At 41.8% G+C, this 26,292-nt stretch overlaps 1 protein-coding gene and 1 long non-coding RNA gene across 4 annotated transcripts in view; one reads left to right on the forward strand and one right to left on the reverse strand.

Moving 5' to 3' along the window:
• Positions 1-302: 302 nt before the first annotated feature.
• Positions 303-11,182, forward strand: LOC126536517 (uncharacterized). Its single transcript, XR_008613726.2, has 2 exons — positions 303-2,579; positions 6,166-11,182. It is a non-coding gene; the product is annotated as an uncharacterized lncRNA (long non-coding RNA).
• The window catches only part of Pss (phosphatidylserine synthase 1 homolog l(3)77CDf), a 31,488-nt gene continuing 14,408 nt past the window's right edge, over positions 9,213-26,292 (reverse strand). For 2 of the 3 annotated variants that reach the window (XM_050183509.3, XM_050183507.2), the window contains 7 exons: positions 23,580-23,639; positions 21,870-21,951; positions 21,634-21,746; positions 20,352-20,417; positions 17,536-17,635; positions 16,312-16,371; positions 9,213-12,463 (listed from right to left, as the gene is read on the reverse strand). In XM_050183509.3, coding sequence (XP_050039466.1) covers positions 12,293-12,463; positions 16,312-16,371; positions 17,536-17,635; positions 20,352-20,417; positions 21,634-21,746; positions 21,870-21,951; positions 23,580-23,639 — 652 coding nt within the window. In that variant the 3' untranslated portion in view covers positions 9,213-12,292. Of the gene's footprint in view, positions 12,464-15,722; positions 16,000-16,311; positions 16,372-17,535; positions 17,636-20,351; positions 20,418-21,633; positions 21,747-21,869; positions 21,952-23,579; positions 23,640-26,292 lie in introns of those variants that run through there. The other variant, XM_055074057.1, reaches the window with a different exon arrangement.

The raw sequence follows: 26,292 nt of genomic DNA on the forward strand, positions 1-26,292 counted from the left end.
TCACTGCAAGGGCTCCTCCAACACTGCCACCAGTGTGATTATGCGACCCACAAACCATCAAATCTCGTAGCACACAGGCGCATCCACACAGGCGAGCGGCCATTCTCATGCCACTACTGCCCTCAGAGCTTCTCTCAGAAATGCAGCCTCAACTCGCACATGCGCCTTCACACGGGCGAGCGACCATTTCGCTGCAGCATCTGTTCCGTGTCCTTTGTGCAGCGCGGTCACCTGAACAAACATGTGACAAGGCATCACCAGAATGCCACACAGTGAATGGTCGTACTGCTAGGCAAGTGGACTGTTATTTTAGAATGGACTATGAATCTAAGTGTGCTTGATGAAAGGTGCAAGCTGTTTTTATGCACAAATTAGAAAACTCAGTAGAAACATATGCTGTTGTTATCCCCAAAATACTGAGTCACTTTCAATTTCACTTTTTAATTCATTGAAGCCGTTTTGTCATGTTGAAACATCCAAACAGCCTGAAGAATGTCGCAATGTTTTTTCAATAACATGCACACAAGCCACAATGCTCATGTATGTGCATGGCTTGTTCCTGCATGAAAAAATACAGTGCATTTATATCACTTGATTACGGCTTAAGAGGAAGCTTTAGTACGGGCCCTCCTACCTAAATACATGTAAAAGGAAAATTCGTTTTTCTCGGAAACCAATGCACCAAACTCGACAAGATCTAAAAGAAAAACTTACAGTCTAGTGACTGTTGGTTTCAAATCTTTTATTTAGGTCGTCAATCTTGTACTAAAAATTGGCAAAAATCGTAAATTTTCAGAAAACGAAACTATGAAGTTTACAACTTCGTAACTCGGCAATGAAAAATGTCGCAATTCTGTGAACTTCATCTCACAGTACATCTAAAGCGGACAAAATTGATACGTTACACATTAATTTCAAAAAATTCATTAATATGCAACTAAAGCTTTTGCAGAACCCTTGTACACAACGTAACAAATTCACATAATATATAAATTGATATACTGAATTCGTCCGCTTTGAATGATCTAGTGGATGCCGTTCACAGAATCGTGATATCTGTGTCTGATGCAGAGCTGTTAATTTGTAAAATTTGTGCTTTATTTCTTTAAAACTGCCAAATTTTTGAAAATTCTATAAACAAGAATAAGGCCCTAAATCGCAATTCCGCTGCCAATAGTCACTATAATTCAATTTTCTCTCTCAAAAGCAACAAATGTCATTAGAATCGGTCCAAGGGTCACCTCAAAAAAGTGTTTTTACGTTTTACATGTATTTGAATAGGCCGTGTCGGAGTTGGGCTAGAGGTAAAACTTTCTCTTAAGAGATTGCAAAAGGTAGGTATTGTGTCTGGCTAGAATGACTGATTACAGTCCTGAGTAAACAGAAGGCCGAGTCACTAAGACAGCACGGTGCCAAAGATCACACGAGAAGAGCTTGTGGAGATATGTCATCCACACGTCTTTGCAGCACGGTGATCCTGCCCTGCATTGGCAGCATAGGAGATCACGCTATTCTGAGCACTTAACCTCAGTGATTCAGTGCCTACAGCATTCTGCTGCTGAGCACAAGGTCATGGGTTCAATTCCTGGTTGCTGTGGCCACAGGTTTATATGAGTGCAATGCAACTATACATGTGCACTCAAAATGAAATGCACATTAAGGAGCCCCAAGTGACCAAATTTAATCTGGAGGCCCGGCCCCCACTTGGGAGTTTCTCATAGCTGCAGTCTTTGGCACTTTGAGCCAAATAGATGATTATCATTGAGCACTAACACATTAGGCTGGTGGACCACAAAGAGAGGCACTGTGTTCCAGCAAGTAATGCTGACAGAGAAGCATGATGGATCAACAAGTTCTTGTGAAGGGAAATTTAGTAATATCAGTCAAGCTGCATTTTCTCTTGTGTTGCAATTCTTTTGATTGAACTGCTATTTACCTGTTATATATAGGACCGAAGCCCTATATATAGGAAACTGGTTTAATATTCTCCCATTGAAGGCACCAATCCTGCCTTACATTTACATCATTTTATTCTTTACAAAAATGCCTCTCAACTGAAGTGCCGCTTTAGAAATTTTGTTGCTCTAGGTCTTGCCACTTTAGCTTGGCTTAACATTTGCGTTTAACCTTCCTTTGCCTTTAACCTCTTGCAGTGTGTCCCTCTGGCAGATTTGCATTGGTGAAATTTAAGCGTGGTCCAGACACCCACACTAAGTTTTATATGGTCGCTTTATACCTGCCAGTGCAGTTCGCTATTAGTGTATTACTCAATTCAGGTCAGTCGCGCAACTGTCCACTCAGTTTAGTCTGTGATGCATTGCAGTGCTTAATTGTAAAGCAACCTCATTAAAGGAACCTTAAACGGGCTTTAGCTGCACTAGTGTCAAACATTCGAAACAGTAAAATATATTCCTTTATGCCCTTGCATGCGCATGCTTACGTCACTTTCAGAGGTATCTACCCTCAACAGGTGCACAATGGTACACCGTGCGGATGTCTACCTCCGCTTGCTGCAGAACAAAGCTGAAGTGAAAACTTATATCATGTTGATGCTCAATGCATCAATTCTTGCTGCAAAGGTGAAGGTTTTATATTTGGCATTTGAATTCTCACTGTTTGCAGCTTTACTAGATGTTCATTTCTTTTTTGAAGTTTAAGCTTTTCGGAATGAAACAATGTGATAGGTAGAAAAAACCAGGAGTACTAGGCCAAAAAAAGTATACATTTAATAGATGTCTCAGCTCCCACATGGAAGCCCTGTTCACAGTGGTACTGTGAACAAGGCCCCCGTGTGGGAACCAAAATGTCTATGAAATGTATACTTTTGTTGGCATAGTACCCCGTGTTTTTTCTACCCATCACATTGTTTCATTTTCATTGAAGGAAATATAGTGATGATGGTCACTATGCTTTACTGAAAGAAAAGGCAACTGTTGTAGTACAAGCAAGAAACTACAATTCATGTGTATCAGCATTTGAGTCTCCTCTGTTGTAAAACTTCTCACATGACACTAGTGCAGCCCTCAAGCTGCACATGATTATCCACTAAGGTTTTCTTTTCATGAAGGAACACATTGCAGAGACTATAACATAGCCTGAGAAATTATATTAGTGACCAAAATGCTTCCTTCAGTCATCTACTCCTTCAGTTCACTTTTATAACTCAAATGCAACCGCACACCTCATATGCTATGTTGCGAAGCATTAGCATTCTTTTGCTATCATTTAAAAGTGTTGTGCCATTTTGGTAACATTAGGTATTTACAATAATTAGTACGGTCTGATTAACACAATAAGTATGTTCTTGTGGTCAGGTAGTCTATAGAACATAACAGAATAATGCGAGAGGCCCCACATGCTGCTATTGATGCTAAAAACACTTATGTCGATTGAGCTGGGACAATACTGCAACCATGCAGCATTGGTAAATGTTGTACCATCAGCAACTCTGGAACCACTGTCAAGAAAATACTTAGCGATTAAGTAAGGATGCCGGGAATGGTCTTTACTGCAATAATAAACAGCACAGATAGTTTCGAGCAGCACACACTGACACAAACAGTAAGAAAGGGATGACACACAATACTTTTGTGAACTAAGGGGAATGCAGAAATTAAACGTATTGCTGGCCCAGAGCTTACATACTGCTTGTATAATTCACAGAAACCTTGGCACATGGTCCATTACTGACTGGCCATAAAAATTAGTACTTAGCACAACAGTTTGCTTCTGACATGTTTGTAGTGGCTAGCATATCTATGGGCCTTGCCAAATGTTCTGTATTTGTTGCTTATAAGTGAGCAATCAACATGATTACCTCTGAATCTGAAGTTATGTTCCTTCACATACAGCGAAAACCAAAGGAGCGATTCAAATGAGTCTCAGAATAAGGAATTTATAACTGGCAGAAACTTAATTGGCAGAACCTGAACTTGAGCATCTTGTTATTTTGGAACAGTTCTTAAGCTTAACTACTGCACTTGTCATTGCTGTGCTGCTGCCATTGACTGCAAAGCATCACTGTCAGACGAAGACAGATTAAATTCCTGCCTTAGAATGATTTCACTTTGCTGTGTTATGTGTGTACTGGGTGGATGTTTTAATTCTTTTTCTTGCATTACAGTTGTGAAGGGTGGGATGTTGATAATATTGGATGAACTTATATGCAAGGAAATATAGTGTGACATCACTGTACTTTCTTCTTTAAAGGCTGGCCTAGCAAGTTCATTCTTTATTAAGTTTACTCCTACACTGTTTCTGTTAGCATTGTGTATGATTAAGAGAAATTGGTCTGTTATACATGTGGCAAGTTATGCAACTGCATATCTATTGTGCTTAAAAACAGCTCAAATCACAATGCCAACATAAGGTGAACTTGCATCAGGAAACTGGAATAAAGAGTTTTTGGTGAACTGTTGCTGCTGTTCTTCTGTATGTCTGGGCAACAGGTTACATACGTTGAAAAGCTAACCTAATGCATGCACTTTTCCACCAAGTGTCTGTGCCTATTGTATGCGTATTACGTTTTATTAGTGAACATATTGCTGACGTTTAAGTTTAGCACTGTTTCGGTATTCATGTTCGCTCATGTTTTCAATAGTGTTTTTGCAGTGATTGGCTCATGTTACTGTTGTTCATGCAGCAGGCACTACATACTAGTAGTGGACATGTGAAATATGGATATGTGCTGCCCCATTGTGTTTCTAGCTGTGCATGCAACATTGTCCATGACTAGCAGCATTTGCTCCGATTGTACTACCTAAACTTAAGTCTCAACTAAGGTAATATGGCGCCGAGGTATCTGCTGCGAAAATAAATGGCTACTATCGAGTAAGCAAAGTACTAGTCGAGTATGGCATTGCATTGGGGCAGTTGAATGCCCAAGGGCAAAGCACACTTTCTTTATTTAGTTCCCTTCATTTCTGTAAGGAAATAATTTCTGGTGGGAAAAGCAGGTTATCACGGACATAACTAACCTTTCACTGTGGAATCATGCAAGATAATGAATGGCTCATGCCCCTGCAAACGCAGCCTCCCCATTACGTCAGGAGAGAAGTGAAATTCTACACTGGAATGATGAGTGGCAACAGAGCGAGCCGTGGAAGATTACAACGCTCGAGCTATTGCCGACGATGATAGATTTTTGCACAACGGAGCCAGCTGTAGAAGAAGACGATGATGATCGCACAAGCAGTGGCACTAGGACATTTGCGCAGTTGTAGCCAGAAATTTTTTTAACAGTCCTTTTTGAAAATTCTGTGCAAAGCATTCTTTCAAAAACCTCTTTGGGTCCCACGTGTGACAAGGCTAGCTCAAGGGTGCATTACAGGTCCCTGAGCCTACAAGGGGTATGTGTCAAATCACATGTGTCAAATCACAAAAACAAATCACATGGTGATTTGTTTTTGTCAATGTCAGACACATTTTTTCCCCACATCCTAGCCATTGAAAGCTTCGCTGTAAAAAAAAGAAAAAAAAGAAAAGAAAAAAGAAACCAGTAATGTGGATTTCTCCACACAATCTTTTTTATTGTAGAGAGTGCACATTTCAAGTAGGTTGCAAATATGCACACGCATGCATGGACATATGGACAATGTTAGAAAGCATACGGTCGCCAGTGCTGTTCAGTGTAGGACTGTATCACCTATTAAAGAAATGTCACTGTGATGTCTAAGCATGACAATGCATGTTCAATTAATGGCCATCACAGCGATGTCCTGATCAGAAAGCGATAACCAAATACCCATCTGCAGAACTTATGACAAAACTACCTCTGGTTGAAGTTAATTCTTCCCTTTACTATCCGTCATGGTCCACAACCATAATTTATTGCACTTCTGCTTTAAATATAGTCTTATTGTTTTAATGCTGTGTTGGTCTCCCACAAAAGCCTCATTATGCTCACTATATAGGTGTATCGTGAATTAATGTGAACCCCAGGGTCGCCCGGGGGTGCGGTGATGATAATCTAGTGAGAATAAGCCATGCCAATGCCTTGGGGGTGTAAAAAAATATAGTTGGTCATCTGAATATAGAACTAGGAACATTTGAAAAGACTTCTATCGCATCATCTTTTTGTAGTGTTGTACACAAATTTATTCGCTGAAGAGATGCATGTATGATCTGCTTCTCAAAGAGAACTGAGTGAATGTGTGTACATTTCAGGAGGCTTCCCTCGGGAACGGCAGCAGCAGCCACAGCCACAGCAGGGCATTGCTACAGGATTGCACTACAGCTGTCACTCGTGTGGCTACCAGACCAGGCGCAAGGACAACATGGAAAAGCACGTGCGTGTGCACACAAAAGAGCGGCCATTTGCATGCCGTCACTGTGGTAGGACGTTCAGTGACCCCTGCAACCAGCGGCGCCATGAGCGCAGGCACACTGGTGCCTGTTACCGTTGTGTGATCTGTTCTCGCACATTCATGCGCAAAAAGTACCTGACGGACCACTTAAAGACACACTAGAGAATAAGAGAACCCCCCAGGTTCACATGTCACTGCTGCAGCGATTGATCAATAAGTTCTAATAAACTATTGCGGAATGGTGATGGCAGATAGTCGAAGCACAGGAAGCGATAGCAAGGGCTAGCCCAGTGCTCTAGCTTCTTGTACGGTGTTGTAACAATATAGGTGGAGGCGTCATGTTGGCACGGCACAGCATGAGGCAACCGCTGCTGCACACGAGAAACAGCACCCTGGCAGCTATTGCGCATCTTGCAACATTCTCGTCATGAGGAGCACTGGCAGCGGTGTTGTAGGCACTGATGGAAAACCATTGGCATTTGTCAGTGTCCAAGGAAAGAATTAGATGGTTTCAATTTGAGATGTGCTGTTTATTCCACTTGGACCAGTTTATGCACTACGGTGTGGTCTAGTGACCATGTGTGTTCTTACAACACTCGTGCCAACAGTGGAAGGCAGAACACTGCCCCGGCTCCCCTGCAGAGCAGATTAAACAAATCGTGGCAGCGCGCCCACTTGGCTGGGTCGCTTTTGCAGCTAAACACAATGTGTGTTGCTTAAGTCTATGGAGGCCTTTTAACCCTGCGCACGTGGGTCCCACATGCACCGTCGATAACATGGCAGTATGGCGGTGCCGACAGCAACAGAACACGTGCCCAGAGTGCCTGTATAATTGCTATCGCAATAAAAGGAAAGGTCAGAGATGTATAAGCGGCATGTGGGAAGAAGAATCGGCAAGGTGTTGGTATCATGTTAAGGATTCCAGTTTCATATGTAGGATAGTGGTGGGTCAGGAGTAATTTCTGGGTCTCTGTTTTCGAATTAATCAACATACCATGGTACGACCACTATTAGCTAGGCATCACCACTATGCCAGGCGACTTGGCTGTGGTGGTGGGCCCCATAATGAGAACCTGCCCAGGAGCACGAGGGACAGTGGCAACACTTACACTCTAGAAAGGGAAAGGACATGTACTCATGCCCTGATGGAAAGGCGAGAGTACACGGTTGGACTGTATGTGTACGTTAGGCCCCAAGTTCTGTTGAATGACCATTAAAAAATAAAATGCTTCTTAGACTTTTTCTAACAAAGCAGGTGGATAGCTATGTTATTTGTAAAATAGTTAGCCAGTGGCATGGCTATAAAACTCAATGTCCTTGCACCAAGCTCGAATGAGTGCAACGTGTCTCCCTATCATTTGATAGACGGACAATAATTGAATGGCTGCTTCGAATTCCAAAAAGCCATTCAATAACCAATCACGCTTGAATGAGTGCAACGTGTCTCCCATATCATTTGATAGGCAGACAATAGTTGAATGGCTGCTTTGAATTCCAAGAAGCCATTCAATAACTAGCCTTTGTATGCAAATCCTCTTATTACTCCCATTTTGCACTGACGCCAGTCCATGTTCACGCATAATCAGCTGATGCAACCCGGCACCCATATAGCACAATCCTATCTCCACCAATACTACCAACTGCATTAACTATAGCTCACAGGCCACAATACAATGCCTGAGTGACTGTAATGCAATATGTGGGGTACAAGAAGAGGTAATCTATTATTGTGATAGCAATATTATATGGGCACTCAAGGCATATTCATGCCATCACTGCTATCGTGCTGTCACGGTATCGATGGCACATGCACAAAGAACACTGGGATGTCTAAAAAAGACCGGCAGTGGATTTAGCTGCAAAAACAATGAAGCCAAGTCGACACTCTTTCACATACACCACTCAATCGGCTCTGCAGCGTAGCCAGGGCAGCGTTCTGCCTTCCACTGCTGGCATGAGTGTTGTGCACAAAAACTAGAAGTCCTGCTGAGCAGCTGTGAGTGTACCACACCGTGGTGCGTACAATAGTCTGAGCAGAACATACAGTACACTTCAAGCTACAAACTCTTGACAGTTTCATCAGGCCATATGTAATTAGCCCTTTTGTGGCATGCCAGCATCACTGCTAGCAGAAAGAAAACAGTTCTTGGCCTATCAGTGCACTAAAATTGGTGGAATCCATGGTGGCATAAAGCTAGCGACATAAGTAAATGGCAAATGGGTCACATGTCACCAGCCTCGCGCCGCCTCTGATAGGCAATTTGAATCAACCTGATGCATAGTCTCTATCTGCCAGACAATCACGCCTACTGTTCTGTGCCATGCAGCAAAAGGCACCTGGTAGGAAAAGTGGAACATGTTCTTGCATCTTTCCATTCTGTGCAAATGTGAGCATGCACACAAGAAAGGTGCAAGGAAGGAAGCCCCAAGGAGTGTGGAGATGCAGTGCTGATGAGCATCCTTCCGAAGGGGCCATTATCCTGAAAGGCAACCAAAAGCCCCACGAATAGCTCATGTGAATCTTGTACAGCATAACTCACTGGTTTGTGGGCTGTCACATAGGCTGGGCAGTAACCAAGCTTCAGAACTTCATCTGCAGTTTTGTCAAATATTCTGTTCCAGACTTTAGGGTATGGTCCTTATGCAAGTTTAGCTTTACTACCATATTCCAGTTCTTTTTGCAGAAACCCAGATACAAAAAAGCATTAAAACATGTGGAACGTATAACCTCTTTCACTTGCAATGAAAATGTAAGGTATTCAAGAAAAACTGCTTTAAATTCAGTGAAACAAGGGTTGGTTTAAAATGGTACACATCAATACAGCACATGTGGCTCTCATTAGCCATCAAATCTAAACAGTGACGTGCACCAAGTTCGCAGTGGCATTGGCAGAAACATACTCCACAGCAGATAAATAACTTTTCTTTATTTGTTCTTGTTCGAGAATAAAGAGTCTGCATCGTTTTTCTCTTGTACACATGCAAATGACAAAAGAAACAATAGACTGGTGTTAAAAGCATAAACAGCAGTCAAATTCTTTCTAACCTTCACATGTTTCAGTGAGTGACACTACTGTTCAATTCTTTAAATGTGAAAGACACTATTACTGCTGGCCAGGCATAAATTATTCTGTAGAACTAAAGGCGGAGATTTGACTATGAGCATGTCACAAGTAACAGTGTGCGCTTGAGTCGAACAGCAAGACATTGTCACGACCTGAGTGGCAACATTGAGACACCACGTGGCAACGACTGCAAACACATGACAGAAGTATACAAGTGGGCTGTTGCTGCTAGCTTTGACTCCATCACAAGTGTAAGGTACCTGCAGTGCTTCCTTGTGTTCAAACAAGTCCGCAACATTTGATAACATATTTAGTTGCTGGTGCCAAACAGCAACATGCTCTGCCGAAGAACACACAAGGTGCTCGAAACTGACATACCCAATCATAGGACGTGACAACATAGCATGGGAGTGGAAATATGCAGCAGGTGAGCTGCCCATATATGTACATGGGCAAGTGATAATAGCTGTCAAGCTTGTGCTAAGCACTGTTGATGCCAGAGGTCTTGCACCAGAAGCGTGAACAGGAAAGAAGCACAGCCCAAGCAGTGATACTTTGTTGTTTCTCAATCAGCTTCTTTAAAGGCAGAATGCTATGTATAGAAAGAAGGCTGTCTTGAGGAATCTTACATCAGGAATATCGCTTTGCCTAACCGCTTGAAGATCAGCTAAGTGCTGATCACAGTGGAAGACCACCAAGATCAGAACCAAAGCAGGGACTTGACACATCTAATTCTTGTGTGAAACTGGCTGGGAACATTTAGTGCACATGGCAATTAAGCTCTATTTTGTGAAGGAACCCTCCAAGCCATTCCAAGATAAGTTTTCTTTTTAAAGCAAATGCATGCACAAAAACACTCTTGTGTACATTTCGTGTTCACCATAACCAGTACACTATACTAGGTGAAAAATGGCACTCATTGTTTGTTCGGTTTTTGTCTTTTCTTTCTTCTACGAAGACACTTGTGTTCCAGCCACAAACATGCACAAGACAATGGTAGACCCAGTGATAAGCAACTCCAGGGCATGCAAAATTGCATGAAAATCATTACTGACAGCATGCCATGGCTGCAGTCTTGAAATGACATCCACAAGACAATATCAAAACAGCACTACATGCCCAACCTATCTTACAACTTTTTGTATGTGGGCATGTTAAAACCAGTTGCATGCACCACTTGGCCTACACACGTCACACCCTTGTGTGTGGTGTAACATTGTGAAACGTTTACACACACTGGTGTGCACAACTTTTCTTTTTTCCAATCCAGCAATGTAAGGGTACAGATTTTAAATCTGTTCAAATTTTTAGCAAAGTGCATTGCCTGATTTTCTTGTTGATGCTGACCAAGTCACTGCCAAGCACCTGAAACTTAACAGAGGTTGGTTGTCAAGCTTTGCTGTGTGTAAACTGCATGCTAACACTTCTCATTTCAGCCAACATTTCATTAAAAGCAATTCCATGCTTTGGCACAGGTCTCTTGGATCTTGGGCACGCTCACGGCATAAATGTCCCGACATCACAGTTTTGCCGTCTCTCAATGAGACATCTATAGCGACATCCCTTGCACTTCCAGAGTGACAAGTTCATGGTACTTCAATGTACACTGAGCCTTACCCTGACTCCAGTCATCCAGGCCAATCAAGGTAGCCATCAGCGGTTTCCTACAATTGCTCTTTCTTTGAATGGAGAGCTTTTGTTAGGGTTTCATGGTGCAGCAACGAAGTTTGACTATGGCGCAGCAGAACGCCAACTGGAGATTCAATTTTTGTTTGTGTCTTATTTTTTTCAATAAAGATAGGTGTATACCAATGAACAGGTGTGGTTGCATAAAGCGACATCTTCTACCATAAAGTGAAATTTCATAAACAAAACCAGACAGCTGAAATCTCATTCAGGTTATCTGAAGTCGATCACAATATCAAATAACTATCTTTGTTTAGCAAGACAGCCTATAGGTGCTTTGTAAAGAACACCTCTTCACAGGAGTATATAAGCCAGAGAGGGTATTTTCAGCAAAGTGGTTCACCATCTCAGTGAGCAGTTTACCTAATACATCACATTCAAGCAGGGAAGCTGCATCCTGTTTCTAAAATGAGTTCGTTTATGCTGCTTCCATGACTACTCCCTTCTTTCTACCCCAAATGCAACTGATATCCTCAATGGAATGTTGCCATTTCTGCATGTTCACTTCTCCAAGGAACACTTCCACAGAGCATGTGATATGTGCTCTTCAACACCATGAACAGAAAATACATGTTGATGATTATGTTACTCGGCAACGATTCTAGCCCCCGACAACACAACACTTCAACACACATTTTCTATGGAGTCAATTTCAATCACATTGTGGCAATTGACTGTGTAGTAATTCAATCTGTACAGGGAAAGCAAGGACAGGAATAATGTTCACTATCCTGCATGTAACAACTAAAGCTGCAACAATAACAAAATATAATACAAGCTACTCTACCATGGACGAAGCTTTTCAAGCTTAACACTGTGACGAGGGTATGTTACAGAACTGTTACGCAATACACTCCTGCTTTCTATAAAGTGCAATGAAAGTTATTTCAAATATTTTTGCCCCCTTTCCCCATTCAGAAAAAGGTAAGGTTTTTCTCAACGGGCATACCCATATCTGCCTCCTATATGCCAGTGTACTGAAGTTCTTTCAACCTTAACAGCATTCTTCCACACAAGTCACTTGTCACACAACAGGGAATAATAAAAAAATCAAGCCTAAGGAAAAGATAACGGTCACAGTTCTTAAGCACAGTGTCCTAGGTTGAGTTGAGCAGTTCAAACCAGTCTTTTGTTGATCAGCTGTCTCAACAATGTGCGTTGGATGCATTCTCTTTGGTTATTAAAGGACAAGTGCCTTGAAGGGCAATTGAAGTGACCATTCAATGGTCACTGGGTTTACAGGGATCCATTCACGTGTTTTTGCTTGCGTCGCTGCACGGTGCGCTCATTTGGCGAAGGTGGTTTCAACACAGCATCGCCGGCCTCATATGCGGTTGCATCGGCAGCACTGCTGTCACATGGTTGAGTCAAATTGTCCGCTGTAGTGACCTCCTCACCATCGTGATACTAAACAAAAGCAGCAAAATTACAGGTTAGACTATCAATGCCAATTTATTAAGAAAACAATGATGGAATGCCACACAGCCCAAGACAAATAGCGCCCTGGCAATGCTCCAACAGAACACGATAATTTACTTTAAAGTAGAAGGAAAACCGTGTGTTACCGATGAGATATAATACAACATGCTAGTGATGCCAGCACACCACACATCTAAGCTAGCTGGTTGCACACAGTGAGCGATTGGAGTAAAAGAAGAAAAAAATACATAATAAAGGTTACACACTGCTAAGCTGTCAAAAGCAGCAGCCAATAAACTGACATCATGAGTAATTCCAGTACGCCACCACTGTGGCAGCCCTGCGCAGTGCGTTATGGTCCCAGCAGTCCCCGTCGCCTCTGGTCTCTACTTTTGGAGCATTTGTATTGGCATTTCAGCTGTACATCAAATATATTTTATAGAGCGAATCAACCTTCAGTCCTTCTTGACGATGGTCAGGTTAACATGCTGTGTGCCAGCATGCCTTATGAATAACAAGATGCATAGAGGTATAGAATTTTACAACTTTGCCACCAAAAAAAAGAAACAGCGGGAAGATTGGATCTGGAACATCAGATGAAAACGAAACAATGGCAGGTAATGTGCTCTGTTTTGTGCCTTTTCTAGCTTAATTCTAAGTATACACGAAAGCGAATCAGAAAGTCTTTGCACCTATTTTTTTGCTATATTACGGCTGTAAATTCGAAGTCAACATATCCATTCCCAACAGTGGACCTTTCTTGGACTGGCCCTGCTTTATCTGCCAGCAGCTCTGTGGCAAGGCACTGCTATCGGTTGTTGAAGATGGCAGTTGTGCTTTACATGTCCTCAGTATATGAGCAACGAAGTGTGATTCGTTTTATATGAAGCAAGGAATGAATGCCCATGAAAATCAACAGGGAAATGCAGCGCACATATGGGGAAAGGTGTCTCGCTTTGAGAAGTGTGAGGAGGTGGTATTGTGAGTTTGCAAAAGGCCGTGAAGACTCCCATGACAATCGCAGTCAGAGGGACAAATTCTACCACAGGGGCATCTCAAATTTACTGCTGCGATGGGACAAATGTCTGAACTGGTGCAGGGACTATGTGGAAAAATTGTGGAAGGTACATAGAATAGTATGTATACTTGTAGTTACCTGTATATACCTTATTTTGGCTAATGAAGAATAGGGGCAATGACTTTCTGATTCGCCCTTGTACAAATGAAATTATTTAGTGCGACATGTATAGTGGTCGTCAGTTTAGAGAAAGAGCAAAAAAGGCAAAGAAAGATTGTCGCCTTTCTGTATAGAAAGCTCGCAAGCACTTGATGCTTGCTTGCTCGTTGTGTGTGGTGTTCGTGTGCATACTTGCAGAGACCTGCGTTTTTGTTCTAGCAATTTTAAAAAGATTTAGCACTTTATGGTACTCTCTTTACCCAGACTTTGCACCAAGACAGCATTTTTCAGTCCTCATTATTCAATAAAAGACTTGGAATCATTTGCCTGGTTTGTACTAGACAGACAGCAAAACTCCATGTCTCCGTGGAAGCGTGCTTTTTCCCTGTACGTGCCAGATAAGGTAATGTCAAGTGCTTCATTAGCAATGAAAATTTTCGCTATGCAAGCATGCTGCGATATATGAGCAAGAACAAGGCAGTGATGTGCACCAAGTTTTCATATATATATTCTAGAATAGAAACTCACATACCAGTATGTACTATCATGGCTTTTTATGAACGATACAGCTTTCTTAACTTTTTGAGGGTTAAGACCTTAACCCTTTGAGGGTTAGATTGGTGCCGCACACATATGGCACCGATATTGTGTTTGATACTGTGCATGTATTTGACACCACTGCCTGTTGAGAGGTGCTGCCAACTCTATGGAGTCACCTAAAGTCACTTGAATTTGTGTTTCAGCTCACCGGTGGGCGCAGCTAGACTTGTTTGCCTCCGGATGCTCGATCACGTGACCGCATACGGTGTCATCTGCTACCTCCAAGGCACGTAAGGAGGAGGTCATTCATTACGATCTCCACTAACGCATTTACAAGAGCGTGGTGCAGCTAAAGTTAAAACATCCTAATCAGTTTTCTTTTTCTTTGCTTTGGGTTGCGGTTACCCCTTCAGTTCTGGTTTGCATATTCTCGTACATTGGGGTGCGGGTGCGCGCAGTCGTGATTTCGGTATGGCCACGCGCGGTGCCTCTTCTGGTAATAACTGCTTAAGCTTTTCTTCTTGTGACTCGTTTATGATATTTCTTCTTCTGATGAAACATGTTTTTGGGACACCAAATTGATAGCCATAAATTTTGCCCGATATTTCTCTCAACCTCTTGCTGTATAGCGTGTCTGTGCGTATACTGTCGGTGCGAGTAAAGTGTTTGAGATAAAACATTCCTTGCAATGAATTTTTGCCCTATTAATGAGTTTTCAATCGTTTCTTACTACTGGAAGCTGCAATAATAATAATAAAAAAATTACCATGTGAACACGATTTTTGCAAGAATTTCTACCCTCAAAGGGTTAATCACACAGCCGTGTTGTATTGACACATAGAAGGTTATACAACAAAATTTTGTAGTCTCACAACATTGCAATGTTTCAGGAAACCTTCTTCAAAGGGAATCTAACAACGATCGCAGCTAATGAAAGCATATAGTTGGCGTTAGTGCAACTATAAAGCCACTAGCAAGGTGGCAGCACATAACTTAGGGAAATCTCATGCATGCACGCGAGGACCGGTAATACCCTGCTACAGGTCAACGACCCCCTTTTAGAGCTCTCCTCTTACATTGCTATGTTATTTCATAGGCCAAACTATTTATTTATTCGTTCTGGTGTAGCCTTGACGACCACTTTGCATGCAAAGTCGCACTATTCAAGCACTTTCATGAAGAACAGTGGCTGCAACTGGAATATCAAACTTGCAAGCTAACTTGTGCAAGCACATGCTGCTGAACTGCTTCATTTTCTAAATTTAAATTAAATTGTGGGGTTTTACATGCCAAAACCACAATCTGATTATGAGGTACGCCATAATGGGGGACTCCGGATTAATTTTGACCACCTGAGGTTCTTTAACGTGCACCTAAATCTAAGTACATAGGTGTTTTTACATTTAGCACCCATCGAAATTCAGCTGCCATGGCCAGGATTTGATCCTGCAGCCTCGTGCTTAGCAGTGCAACACCAAAGCCACTAAGCAACCACGGCGGGTATCCATTTTCTAGTGAAAAGAGAACGGCTACAGGTAAAATACAGGAAAGCTTCTGTATGCGAAGTTTATTGAAGCAGTAAATGCCTAGGTGCCAGTGAAGCAGTGAGAGAACAGTAATGCTGTGCCATTATAGTGCAAAGTCAAGGTTCACTGTTGTTCGCAGCAATGCCCATTCACATTGGGTACCACTCGAAGTGACAAGCAATGATCACAGAATTATCATGTAACAAAGTATGGCGAGGGTCGGGTAACTTCTCCAGTAGTATCCGGACCCCTGCTTCTGACACCTTCAGCATTCACATACTCTGCAAAAAAAAGCAATCAAGGAACTACACCTCAGCATGGATGTTTACAGGCGGTGATGGAAGCATGGATGTTTACAGTATAGCGACTCTTGTCATGAGTCACCATGCTGTAATGGAGGCGATTCAGTATGTTTTTCTTCTTGATGTCAAAGAGGCAAGATAAAGTGATCCAACCTGCTTATGCTAAGCCATTTCTGGGCAAAGCTTTACTCCAATATAAGGCACCCGCATTTCTTTTCTACACTTCATAAAAGGAAGCTGTTTCCATGAGCACAGCAATACACAAAAACTGCATCAGCACTTCTGGCTTACCTTTCCTTGATAATTTGCGTAAAGAACACATCCATAGACACAAGCGACGCTCATAACAAACTGCAAAGGAAGAAAATAAATAGCACAGTTGCAAAATATTCAGTGATTATTAAAGTTTCAAAATCCACTGTTCTTATTTTTCTGATCAAAGCTCTTCGCTTATTTGAGACTTCACTTCGACCACAGTCCTTTACAATCAGACATGTAAGCAGACTTCACTGCACGCAATGTCACTGCGAACAAATCCGATCCCTTTCTGTGCAAGAAAGTTAACGAACTATCTGAATTTATTTCTTAAGGAAGGAAGCTCTAGGAAAACACATTCAATGAAATACAAATTCACTGAACTAAAAGTGAGGGTACATTGTGAGTCACATGTTTCCATTCTTCCCATTTTGTAGCACTGTTCTCAGGCTGTTATTCAAGGTAACAGTTTAACATTGCAACCATCTATCCTTACAGGGTCCTTGTTCTGAAGTGAACATGATGTGCTCGTGAACCAGTTCATTAAGCCAAGCTATTTTCTACACATTTCAGCACATCAGTTGGTTTAAAAGAATACAAATAAACAAAGTTTTGCAAATTAAAAAAAGGGGGCATGTATAAACTCAGAGCTCAAAGAAAGGTGCAGCATACATTTCCCTATAAAAGCACCATGCTGCACCCATGAAATCTAACGGGAGTGCCAAAGCCGTGAGAATATGCTATTTGAAAATGAAGGCTATTTAAAAGCAGTCGTATACTTAGCGCATTTTGTTGATACCATGTCAACAGTGTAAACCACACTGTCCAAGTGATAAGTGAATCAATTGCTTGAACACTACAACGCAATTAAATTGTCTGAACCAACCAATATATGCAGAAAAAATACATTTATACAAACGCACATCAAAAGTATTTGGAATTAGAGTGGATTGAAGTTAAACAAGCTGGCACAACACGTGGCACATCATATCCAAAGCATTGTACAAGGCTGGGTCAAGGAAAAGATCCCAGTCAGAGAAACCACGCCAATGGCTGCAGGGCAAGTCATGGATAGAGTGATTATACCACTTTTCTTTCCACGCGCTGGCATAAGAGTGATTTGCATCTTATTAAATTTAAACTCAGCTAAAATACTAATGGCACATTTTCTCCTCGACAAATTCATGTTTCAAAATGCATGCGCAGCAATATTCTATATACATGAAGTGTTCCAAGTGTAGAACCAACCAATTAACTCACCTGCAGAAAAACCCAGAGCAGGATGTTCACTATCTGTGTTTGAGCAAAGAGCTCCAGTCCAAACTTTATGCAGATTATGGCCTCTGTTAGCATGATGGCACTGAAAAGATTGCCAGATTACCAGAAAGATCAGCAGCACCATTGTGCATCTCTTAATTGCAAGGTGTAATATGCATTTGCAATTCTGAAATGCACTAAATAAGATGCAGCAGAATAAATGTGTACAGAAACTTAGAAGTAAGCTCAACTATCTAGCATCATGATGTCAGGTATGGCACAACAGGTAACAAGCTGCACAAGTGAACATCGGATGCACTGAATACAGTCACAATGGCAACATATTAATAGGCATGAAATATAATACTACAGCCACTTTACCTGGATGTGCATGAAGGCGTTCCAACTAAACAATTTCATATGGCCAAAGCCATGACTACAGCCCCCTCAATAGTACTTGCCTGATACATGGGCTTCTACAAACCTACATTGAAGAAAAATTTTAAACCTTTTTAGGGGTTATCTTGTCCCCAAACAATAATTGTGATCTATCTTGTGTGTGCTACCTTTCACTAACACTGCACTCCAGGTACTTTTTACTCCTGGTACTTTAGGGTCAAGAATGGCACACACATATCAACATGACATTTTTGACATGAAAGTAGCAAACGCAGAGCAGCAAAAAAGCAAGTGTAGTAAGATCAATGCTGTTTACTGTTTGGAGAAAGATAAGCCCTAAATGGTGTAAACATTTTTCAGAGTGCATGCATTACTTTAACAAAGTGCAGTGCTTCATGGGTGCCACATACAATGATCTTTGAGCTGCCAGATACAGCCATATTGCACAACTAAATAGAACACATTTCTGTATAAAGCAAAAAGTACACTGCAATGGGGAAGATCAGGTACAGTATACTTCTGCTAATTTGACTCCGGTTATTTCGGTCCTGAACGTAGGTCCTGGCCAGCACCCATGCATGGGCCCAAATTTTCATTATTTCAATCATAAAATTTACTTTTGCCAGATAATTCTAACTTGTTCAGTCAGCATGCACACGCCTGGCCCTTATGGCGACCCCAATAGTGACCCCTTTAATAGCAGCATCCATTTTGGCAGAACCCAAGAAGCAGTGAATGAGTTAAACACACGTAAAAAATTTCACGTCAGAAACACCTATTTCTGGCCTGCCTTCAGAAGACTTTCAAGCAATAAACGTAGCTCACAATGTCTAATTACGTTATTTACCCAATTCTAACATGCACTTTTTTTTCCCGTGGAAATCTGGCCAGAAATTGCCTGAGCGGTGCAAACGGATACACAACCAAAACTGCCATCTGGACTATTGTATACTTTACCGCGTAACAGGAATGTATTGCGGCAAAGCTGACTTTAAGAAACCGGCCGCCATGCTACAACACATATTAGACCCTTGCCCATTTTTCTTGCTAAAAAGTCGGGCATGTTAGAGTTATACTTTGCTTAGGAGCTTTAATCTTATCTCTGCATTAGTTTTCTACTTTGGACACATAAGAAACGGGCGTGCATTTTATTATTGGGCATGTTGGAATCGAGCAATACAAAGCAGTCTGCTTTGACATTTTTTTTTTACCTCTTCTTGTTTAATTCACCGTGCCAGATAATTCTATGAATTTCGGCGGTCCCACCATGGTCGAAAGTCGACTGTACTCCCGCAGCTGTGCCAACAAGAAGATCATGGGTGCGTTCCAATTTTGGCTAGCATTGAAGAATAAGACTGCTAGAAAGACTGCTTTAAGCCAATGCATTTGGACGGTACATCTGTGACTTGATGCCACCTCATGCTGACAAGAGAATGCTAAGAGAAGCACACGTTTAACTTTGTGTGCATGAACCCATGAAAAACACAACATAGTGTACATTAAGCGCATAACAAAGCTTGATGTATTCTTCAGTGCAGGTGACCTTGACAATGAGCTTCCAAACATTCTCTTCAACTGCCAACTTGTCTGGACAGCAACATAGCCTGCATCGTTCTTGACTTTGATGCTGTGTTTTCAAAGCTGTCTCCTTTGCCAGCTTCGTCAGAATTGTAACGAGACTTATAATGGACACTATCTGCTTAGCCGTCTATTTAGCTATCTATGCTGCGCACTAGGAACACAAACCATGCAAAAGCAAGCTTGTACCATTACTAACACACACATAAAAATGTTTGTCATCATCCCTATCAGCCACTGCAGGGCAAGGGTACACACCAGTTTTTTCAGCTATCCCCATAATGCACCACCCACCCTGCCTTCCATAAATTCCAGCCTTTCTGAAGAGCATGTTTTGCTTTCCTTGGCTTCTATGTAATTATTCTAGGTGTGATTTCCAATGGGCAAGCAGGTGCAGAACCTCTGCTGTTCAACTATGAGGCAATATCATCGACTATGCAAGTAGCAACAAGTTTCATGCACTCTGAGCAGCCCCAGCAGCTTCCTCACTGACAGAAGAACACATTTAATGGTTTTAATGGCAACATTTCCACCACCTGGTTTGTTAGTTCTTTGTTTATGTGCACGAGCAAATTTTGCAGGGGAAAGAAAGAGAATCACATGACAATATATTCTTGCACTACTCTCAAAATGGCAGGTCCAGACAGTTGGCAGAGCAAGGAAACCTGTTTGAACACTGCAAGTTGTTATAAGTAACTCCATTGGCAATCTGTTTTACACATTACAAGTCCTACCGAAGTAGGTGGCCCAAATTTTTGCTGAAATATCGCCAAAATACACTAATGGTATGCACACTAGTGACGATACTTGACAATATCGCTGCATGTACACCAGTCACTCACCCAAATACCCAGCATTGTGTGCCCACTCGTCGGCATCTTGTGTCTGTAACGTAGCTGTAGTACTGCCTGCAAGCAAAAACACAAAAGCTTCACAAAAATTTTGATCTGTATCCTCAAATGCAGCCGGCAATTTTTAACAGAGAAATATATTTGAATTGCTCTGATGCAGCACCAGTTGCACATAATGACATGAAAATCATGCAGTGCACCAATAATGATGAAGCCACAGATATTAACATTTTTACACTGATGTGAAATGACTGCAAATAGACTTCTGGAACTTGATTTACTGCACCTGCTTAATGCCCCTTACAACTAATACATAATGGCAGATAAAGTTCTTGATGCTGTGGATTTCTTGCTCAATTTTTCAGACACAATTCATGTGGCAACGTTGCTAATATCCCAGCCACGAACGAAGTTGCCATCATTCAGGTTACCACATGCACCCTCACTCTTTGCACTATGCCAAATTTCTCTCTTGTCAAAATATAAAGAGATGCAGGTCTTGAGTAAGCTTTTGGACAGCTGCAAAATATTCATCTGTTTTTGCACTTTCAGCTCCCTGTACGTACTGATGCCATCTAACACCCATACACACCACATAGTGCATTACATGCAATAATTATTCCGAATTCAAAGCTTGTGTGGCCGGCCAGTGGCAACACACAGGTGTATCACTTGGGGACAACTGTCCCAGCATCAATAATGATGTTCACACTGGGGTCCCTCCAGTTCAGCTATATCTGTACATTTCGGTAATCCTTCAAGTAAAACAACAGCAGGTCTGGCAGCATCAAACATTTCATATGCAGCTGCAGGTAATAGATAACCACAAGAGTTGTTTTGCAAGTTTTTGTCAGTGAACTTCTTTAACGGTGCAACAATATTTATGCCAAATGCCCGAAAATTCACAGACACTGATGCCCTCCATTTATGGCACCAATCCCACTTGTGCAGAATAAAGCTAAGTGAGACCAGTAGTAAGCTAATAGAGCAACAATGTGCATTCTGGATTTGGAGATCAACAGTGACCACTGAAATGAGTATAAAAATTAAGTACCACAAGTAACAATTTATTTCCATTCAAACCACACTGCCTAAAACCTATACGTTTGATAAAAACAACAAGCTCATTGCAACCCTCCCTGAGCAACAAATTCTCTCTCCATACCCATCAGAAATTCAGTTCAATAAATGGTCCAGATTTTAGAGCATGGCATGACGCCTGTAAACTTGTGTAAATAAGATAATTTGTGCAAGGGAAAAGAATGACACAGACCTCAGTGTTGGCGCCACAATGATACCGATGAGCATTAACCTTGCCACACTCAGCGGGTGGTCTGGGGGCACCTCGAAAATGTGTTTCAAGAAGAATGTATTCAATTCCGTTACCTGTAGCCAAGAATTACATCATCACCATTAGTCACTTAAGCATGACTAAATATCATTAACACTTGCGCAGATAAAGAAAGATAAAGAAACATAGGCAGCATGCAATGAAAATGGAAGGCGCACCTGCCAAAAAATGACTAGCTCCGTGACAGCCAGGAACCGCATGTAGGTGCACGTAGGGTCCATCCACCGCACATGTGTCCAGCTGCACAGTTATTTAGGAACGTGGGGCAGTGCTCAATGCAGTGTACTACACTACAAGTGACGCTGCTGGCACATGCAATTTCGGAGCAGTAAAATGGACTTTCAGAGCAGGTTTATGAAAGCGATTGCAAACCATATTATGTGGAGCTCTTACAGTGGGCAAGCCATGTGAAAGCAGTAAGTGGTCAGTGGTTCGTAAACACAATCCAAAGACTAAAAATGACTCCTCCCCACTTCATCGCAGCCCTTACTGTGGACTGTGACGAAGCGGCAGTGTCCTAAGATGTGCTTAGAAGGCCACTTCAATGGCTTAGAAAAGCAATGAAGCACTTGGACATGCTATGTGCAGACTTCGGAAGCATTTCGAGAACCGTCAGCATGATTTGACTGCTAGAAATGTATTCTTTCAGATGGAGCACCCTGTGGAAGAAAGGTATCTTGATAATACAGCATAGCCTAATGTATTAGGTGCGCCTTCCTTCTCTAACTCCACAAATGGAATTGGCGATCTCGTTATTACGCATGAGCTACCTGACAATAATGTTTTTAGATATCAAACTAAATTTGACTGCCAATCATTGCTGCTGGGAATATCACCCAAGGGAAACAAAGGTGCTGCTTCCACATGCCTCATCACATTCAAAGCTTGTGAAGCGAGCAATTGCAAACTTATGGTTTGTGAACGCGCTCAGCAAATTATGCCCCAACCAGATGCCTGAGAGTTTTTCAAGACAGAAAGAGTGGCTACTGGAAGCAGGCTACCCTATCCACATACTTTTATCAGTAACAGAAAATACGGTGAAAAAACTAGGTGAACCAGGTGGTAAGCACGAGCACAGCCACGAAAGGATGTAGAAGGTGGTTGTACTGTACACGCATGGGATGTCACATGGCTTAAAGTAGGTGGCCCGAAAAGTGGAAGTGAACATTGTATTTTCAGCTTCACAAAAGCTATCAAGCATATGTAAGGCCACTGATCCGATGAGAAAGATGCGCCAAAGATGCGCGAAGAGCCATCGGCCGCCGTTTGTGCAATGCGCGCAAGGTGTTGTATATCGCTTCCCTTTCTCATGCGGCAAAGTGTACATAGGCAGACAGGCAGATGCCTCAATGACAAGCTAAGGGAACACAAGCAAAAATTGAACCGTTATCAAGATGGACATGTCTCCATGCATTGTGATGATTGCAGTTGTAAACCACTGTTTAAGGATTGTGTAGTCGTGTTTAGAAATAAAGGTAAAGATACGAGGGAAATTGTAGAAGCAAGCTTGACTGCAAAAGAAGGTGCTAACTGCGTCAGCGCTCAGTCGATTACTCTAAGCAGAAAGGAAACTGCCTATCTGGAAAATGTTGGGTTGCGCATGCGATGATTTCCACTCATTTGACCGGTATAAGTACCATGCTATTCTGAAATAAAATTCAGTTGATAGTAGGTGCAGGCTCCATTGTCTTTCTTGTCCATGTCAATCCAGCGCTATGACTTCAATTAATGCAACGAACCAACTAGCCCAAAAATCTGTACTCCTGGATTACATTCTTTCTACTATCATTTGATTGTGTGAGTGCACACTTTCATGCATAAAAACAACAGCAATACACATTTAATGTGTAGTGTTGCTAGAAACAAACCTGGCAGGTGTAAACTGCAGCAGCGCTCTCCTAATCTTTCCCGTTGTAGTTTGAATGTTCCTGCAATTAGAAAACAAAAGTAACACTGAGCATCAAGGTGTATTTGATCTCTCCAGTAACCTCATTTCATAAACAACAATGACAAAAAGATGCAGGAGCAAAAAGGAAAATGATAGAGTGATGGACCGAGCGTATCGAGTGGCAGCTGCATGGCCAGTGGTTGTCCAGTATTCCAATATGCATACCTGCCAACTCTTCCGAATTTTTCGCGAATTCGTCTCATTGTACGATTTTACAAATGTTACGTCAAGTATTATGAAAAAATTACACAGTCTCTTAAGATCTCTCTTAAGAGCTGAACGGCGAAAGCCTACTCTTCCTCCTCTTATCATTCGCCTCTTTCTCTTTTTTCTTTTAGTTATTACTGCTCACTACTAAGCATTTTTAGTCATTCATAATCAATTGTGGTCATTACAAGCCATCGTTAGACATGTTGGTCATTTCATAGTCATTAATAGTCACTAATACTCATTACAGGGTTCATGCTGGTGTATATGACAAAAATTCAAGGGTTTTTAAGGACTTTCAAGGTCCTGTGTGTGGTTTTTCAAGGACCACATGCAGGGCCATAATTATACATGCGTGTATAATTATGGAATACGTACTGTGTTCCGTGACAACTGCCCCTTCCCACGCTTGTTAAGCTTCACCGCAATACTTCACGTACGCTTCACCGCGTAACATCGCTGTGCTGAGGCGCAGCTGCCTTTCGGGAACCAGCATTATGCAACGCGCCACGCTTTCTAAGCTTCGAAGCCATACGCGAGGATTACAGATGCGGAGTTGGTGCGATTACTCAGAGCAGCGAATTCTTTCAACGGCACCGACAACTTGCGCCGAACGGCAAGAACCTTAATAGCGAACGTCGAAGCAGCGAAGCCCAGTGTTGCCGCGGTGGTAGCTACTGCTGCCAGCGGATCGGCGTGCGAGAGCGCTGGTTAATTCGAGGCGGTGAGAAAATCAAAACGGCGGTGATGGCTTTGATTAATGCCATTTGGGACCTGCAGTCGCGGCAAGAACTCGGGAAAATCGGACAGCGAAGGGTTCTTGCGTCTGAAATTACAGACGTTCTTATACATCGACTCTATGGGACGCGTGGTGGAGCCTCAAAGCCGTCCGTGCTATCGGGCATTTCACAAAAATCAGGCGTCCAGAAAATCAATTGTTCACTGTACACAAGCAACTTCTCCAGCCAACGACACGGCATCAAAGACCATTCGTAACGAGTCCTCTCTTTTACTCGAGCCAGCAGTAGATCGCGACTTTCGTTCCCTTTCAATAAAATGACAGCCAATTTTCCGATTGAAGCACAAATTCCCCGAGTTTTCCCCGAGTTTTACCAGACAATTCAAAATGCCTGAGAATTCCCGTTTATTTTTTTTTTTTTACAAAATCGCAGCGGAAATTCAGGAGGGTTGAAATTTTCTCGAATACAATCAATTGAAGTTTATTAAAAATAAAAATTTAGGAAATTAAAGGATTTTCAAGGATCTCCGAATATTCCAGGACTTTCATGGCCTTGAAAACGATCTTTTCAAATTCAAGAATTTTCAAGGGTTTCAAGGACCCTGCATTACGAGACATTGCTAGTAATTTCTAATCAATTGTGGTCATTACAAGCCAACGTTAGACATATTGGTCATTTCAGAGTCATTGGTAGTCATTACAAGTCATTAGTAGTCATTACTAGTCATTATTAACGTCTACCAATCTCTATTAATAACGTTATCATTCACTAACTGTCACTATCAATCATTTTTCATTGTTTAATCTATCTTCATATGGCTTGATGACGCTTCGTTTGACACTCCGGTGGTCAGGTCTGCCGACACAAACTTCACCATGAGCCTAGAAAGGCTTTCGCCTTAAAACAATTCCATTATCGAAAAAGTTTTAAAGGTGTTGCAAGGTGGGCCAGCACATGATTGCAAAAAAACACATTCCAGGAAAGAAATTGAGATGGTATTTGGGCCACCCTCTTGTGGTAACGCAATGCACAATATACCAGAGAGGTACACCCATGAGCAAAAGTATATGCACCACAGGGTTGCCGAAAAAACAAAATTTCTTCGCAGTTAACACGCATAAATGGAAACTGACGAGTGCACTAGAGAATTCATAATGCTGAGTTCGGACTGCAGTCTTTCATTTCAAGTTGCATTCCCAGACAGAGGTCTAAATGAGCTTTTTCGCACAATCCTAGGTCTGTATACTTTTGCTCATGGGTATAGATGCTTTGAGCAAACTTATCCTGAATAATTGCTAAAGCACGCGAAATAGGCAACAGCAAAGTTATTGAAAAACAAAACAACATGTTACTTGTCAGTTTCAACAACTTCAACTTTACTGCTGCTTGTCTGCTGTATCTAAAGGCAGACCATAGTTAATTAAGTACAGATGCATTCCACAAAACGTCCATGCTCAGGGCAAAGTCTGAAAAAATATGCATTCTTCTTTCCCCAGGTCCTGTGCACGAAATTTATATGAATTTTTAAGTTCACAGGTTAGCCAGTATGAATATAGGTCACTTGCAGAAGATGGTCCCATATACATGCTAATGTAAAAGTGAATACTAGTGTACTAGTTTTTTTTACTTATACAATTCAGCTTACATGTAAAATCAAAGCTTCTAGCTAATTTTACTTTAATAAGT

The sequence above is a fragment of the Dermacentor andersoni genome, chromosome 4 (assembly GCF_023375885.2).
Source record: "Dermacentor andersoni chromosome 4, qqDerAnde1_hic_scaffold, whole genome shotgun sequence".
In the NCBI taxonomy this organism is placed as follows: domain Eukaryota; kingdom Metazoa; phylum Arthropoda; class Arachnida; order Ixodida; family Ixodidae; genus Dermacentor; species Dermacentor andersoni.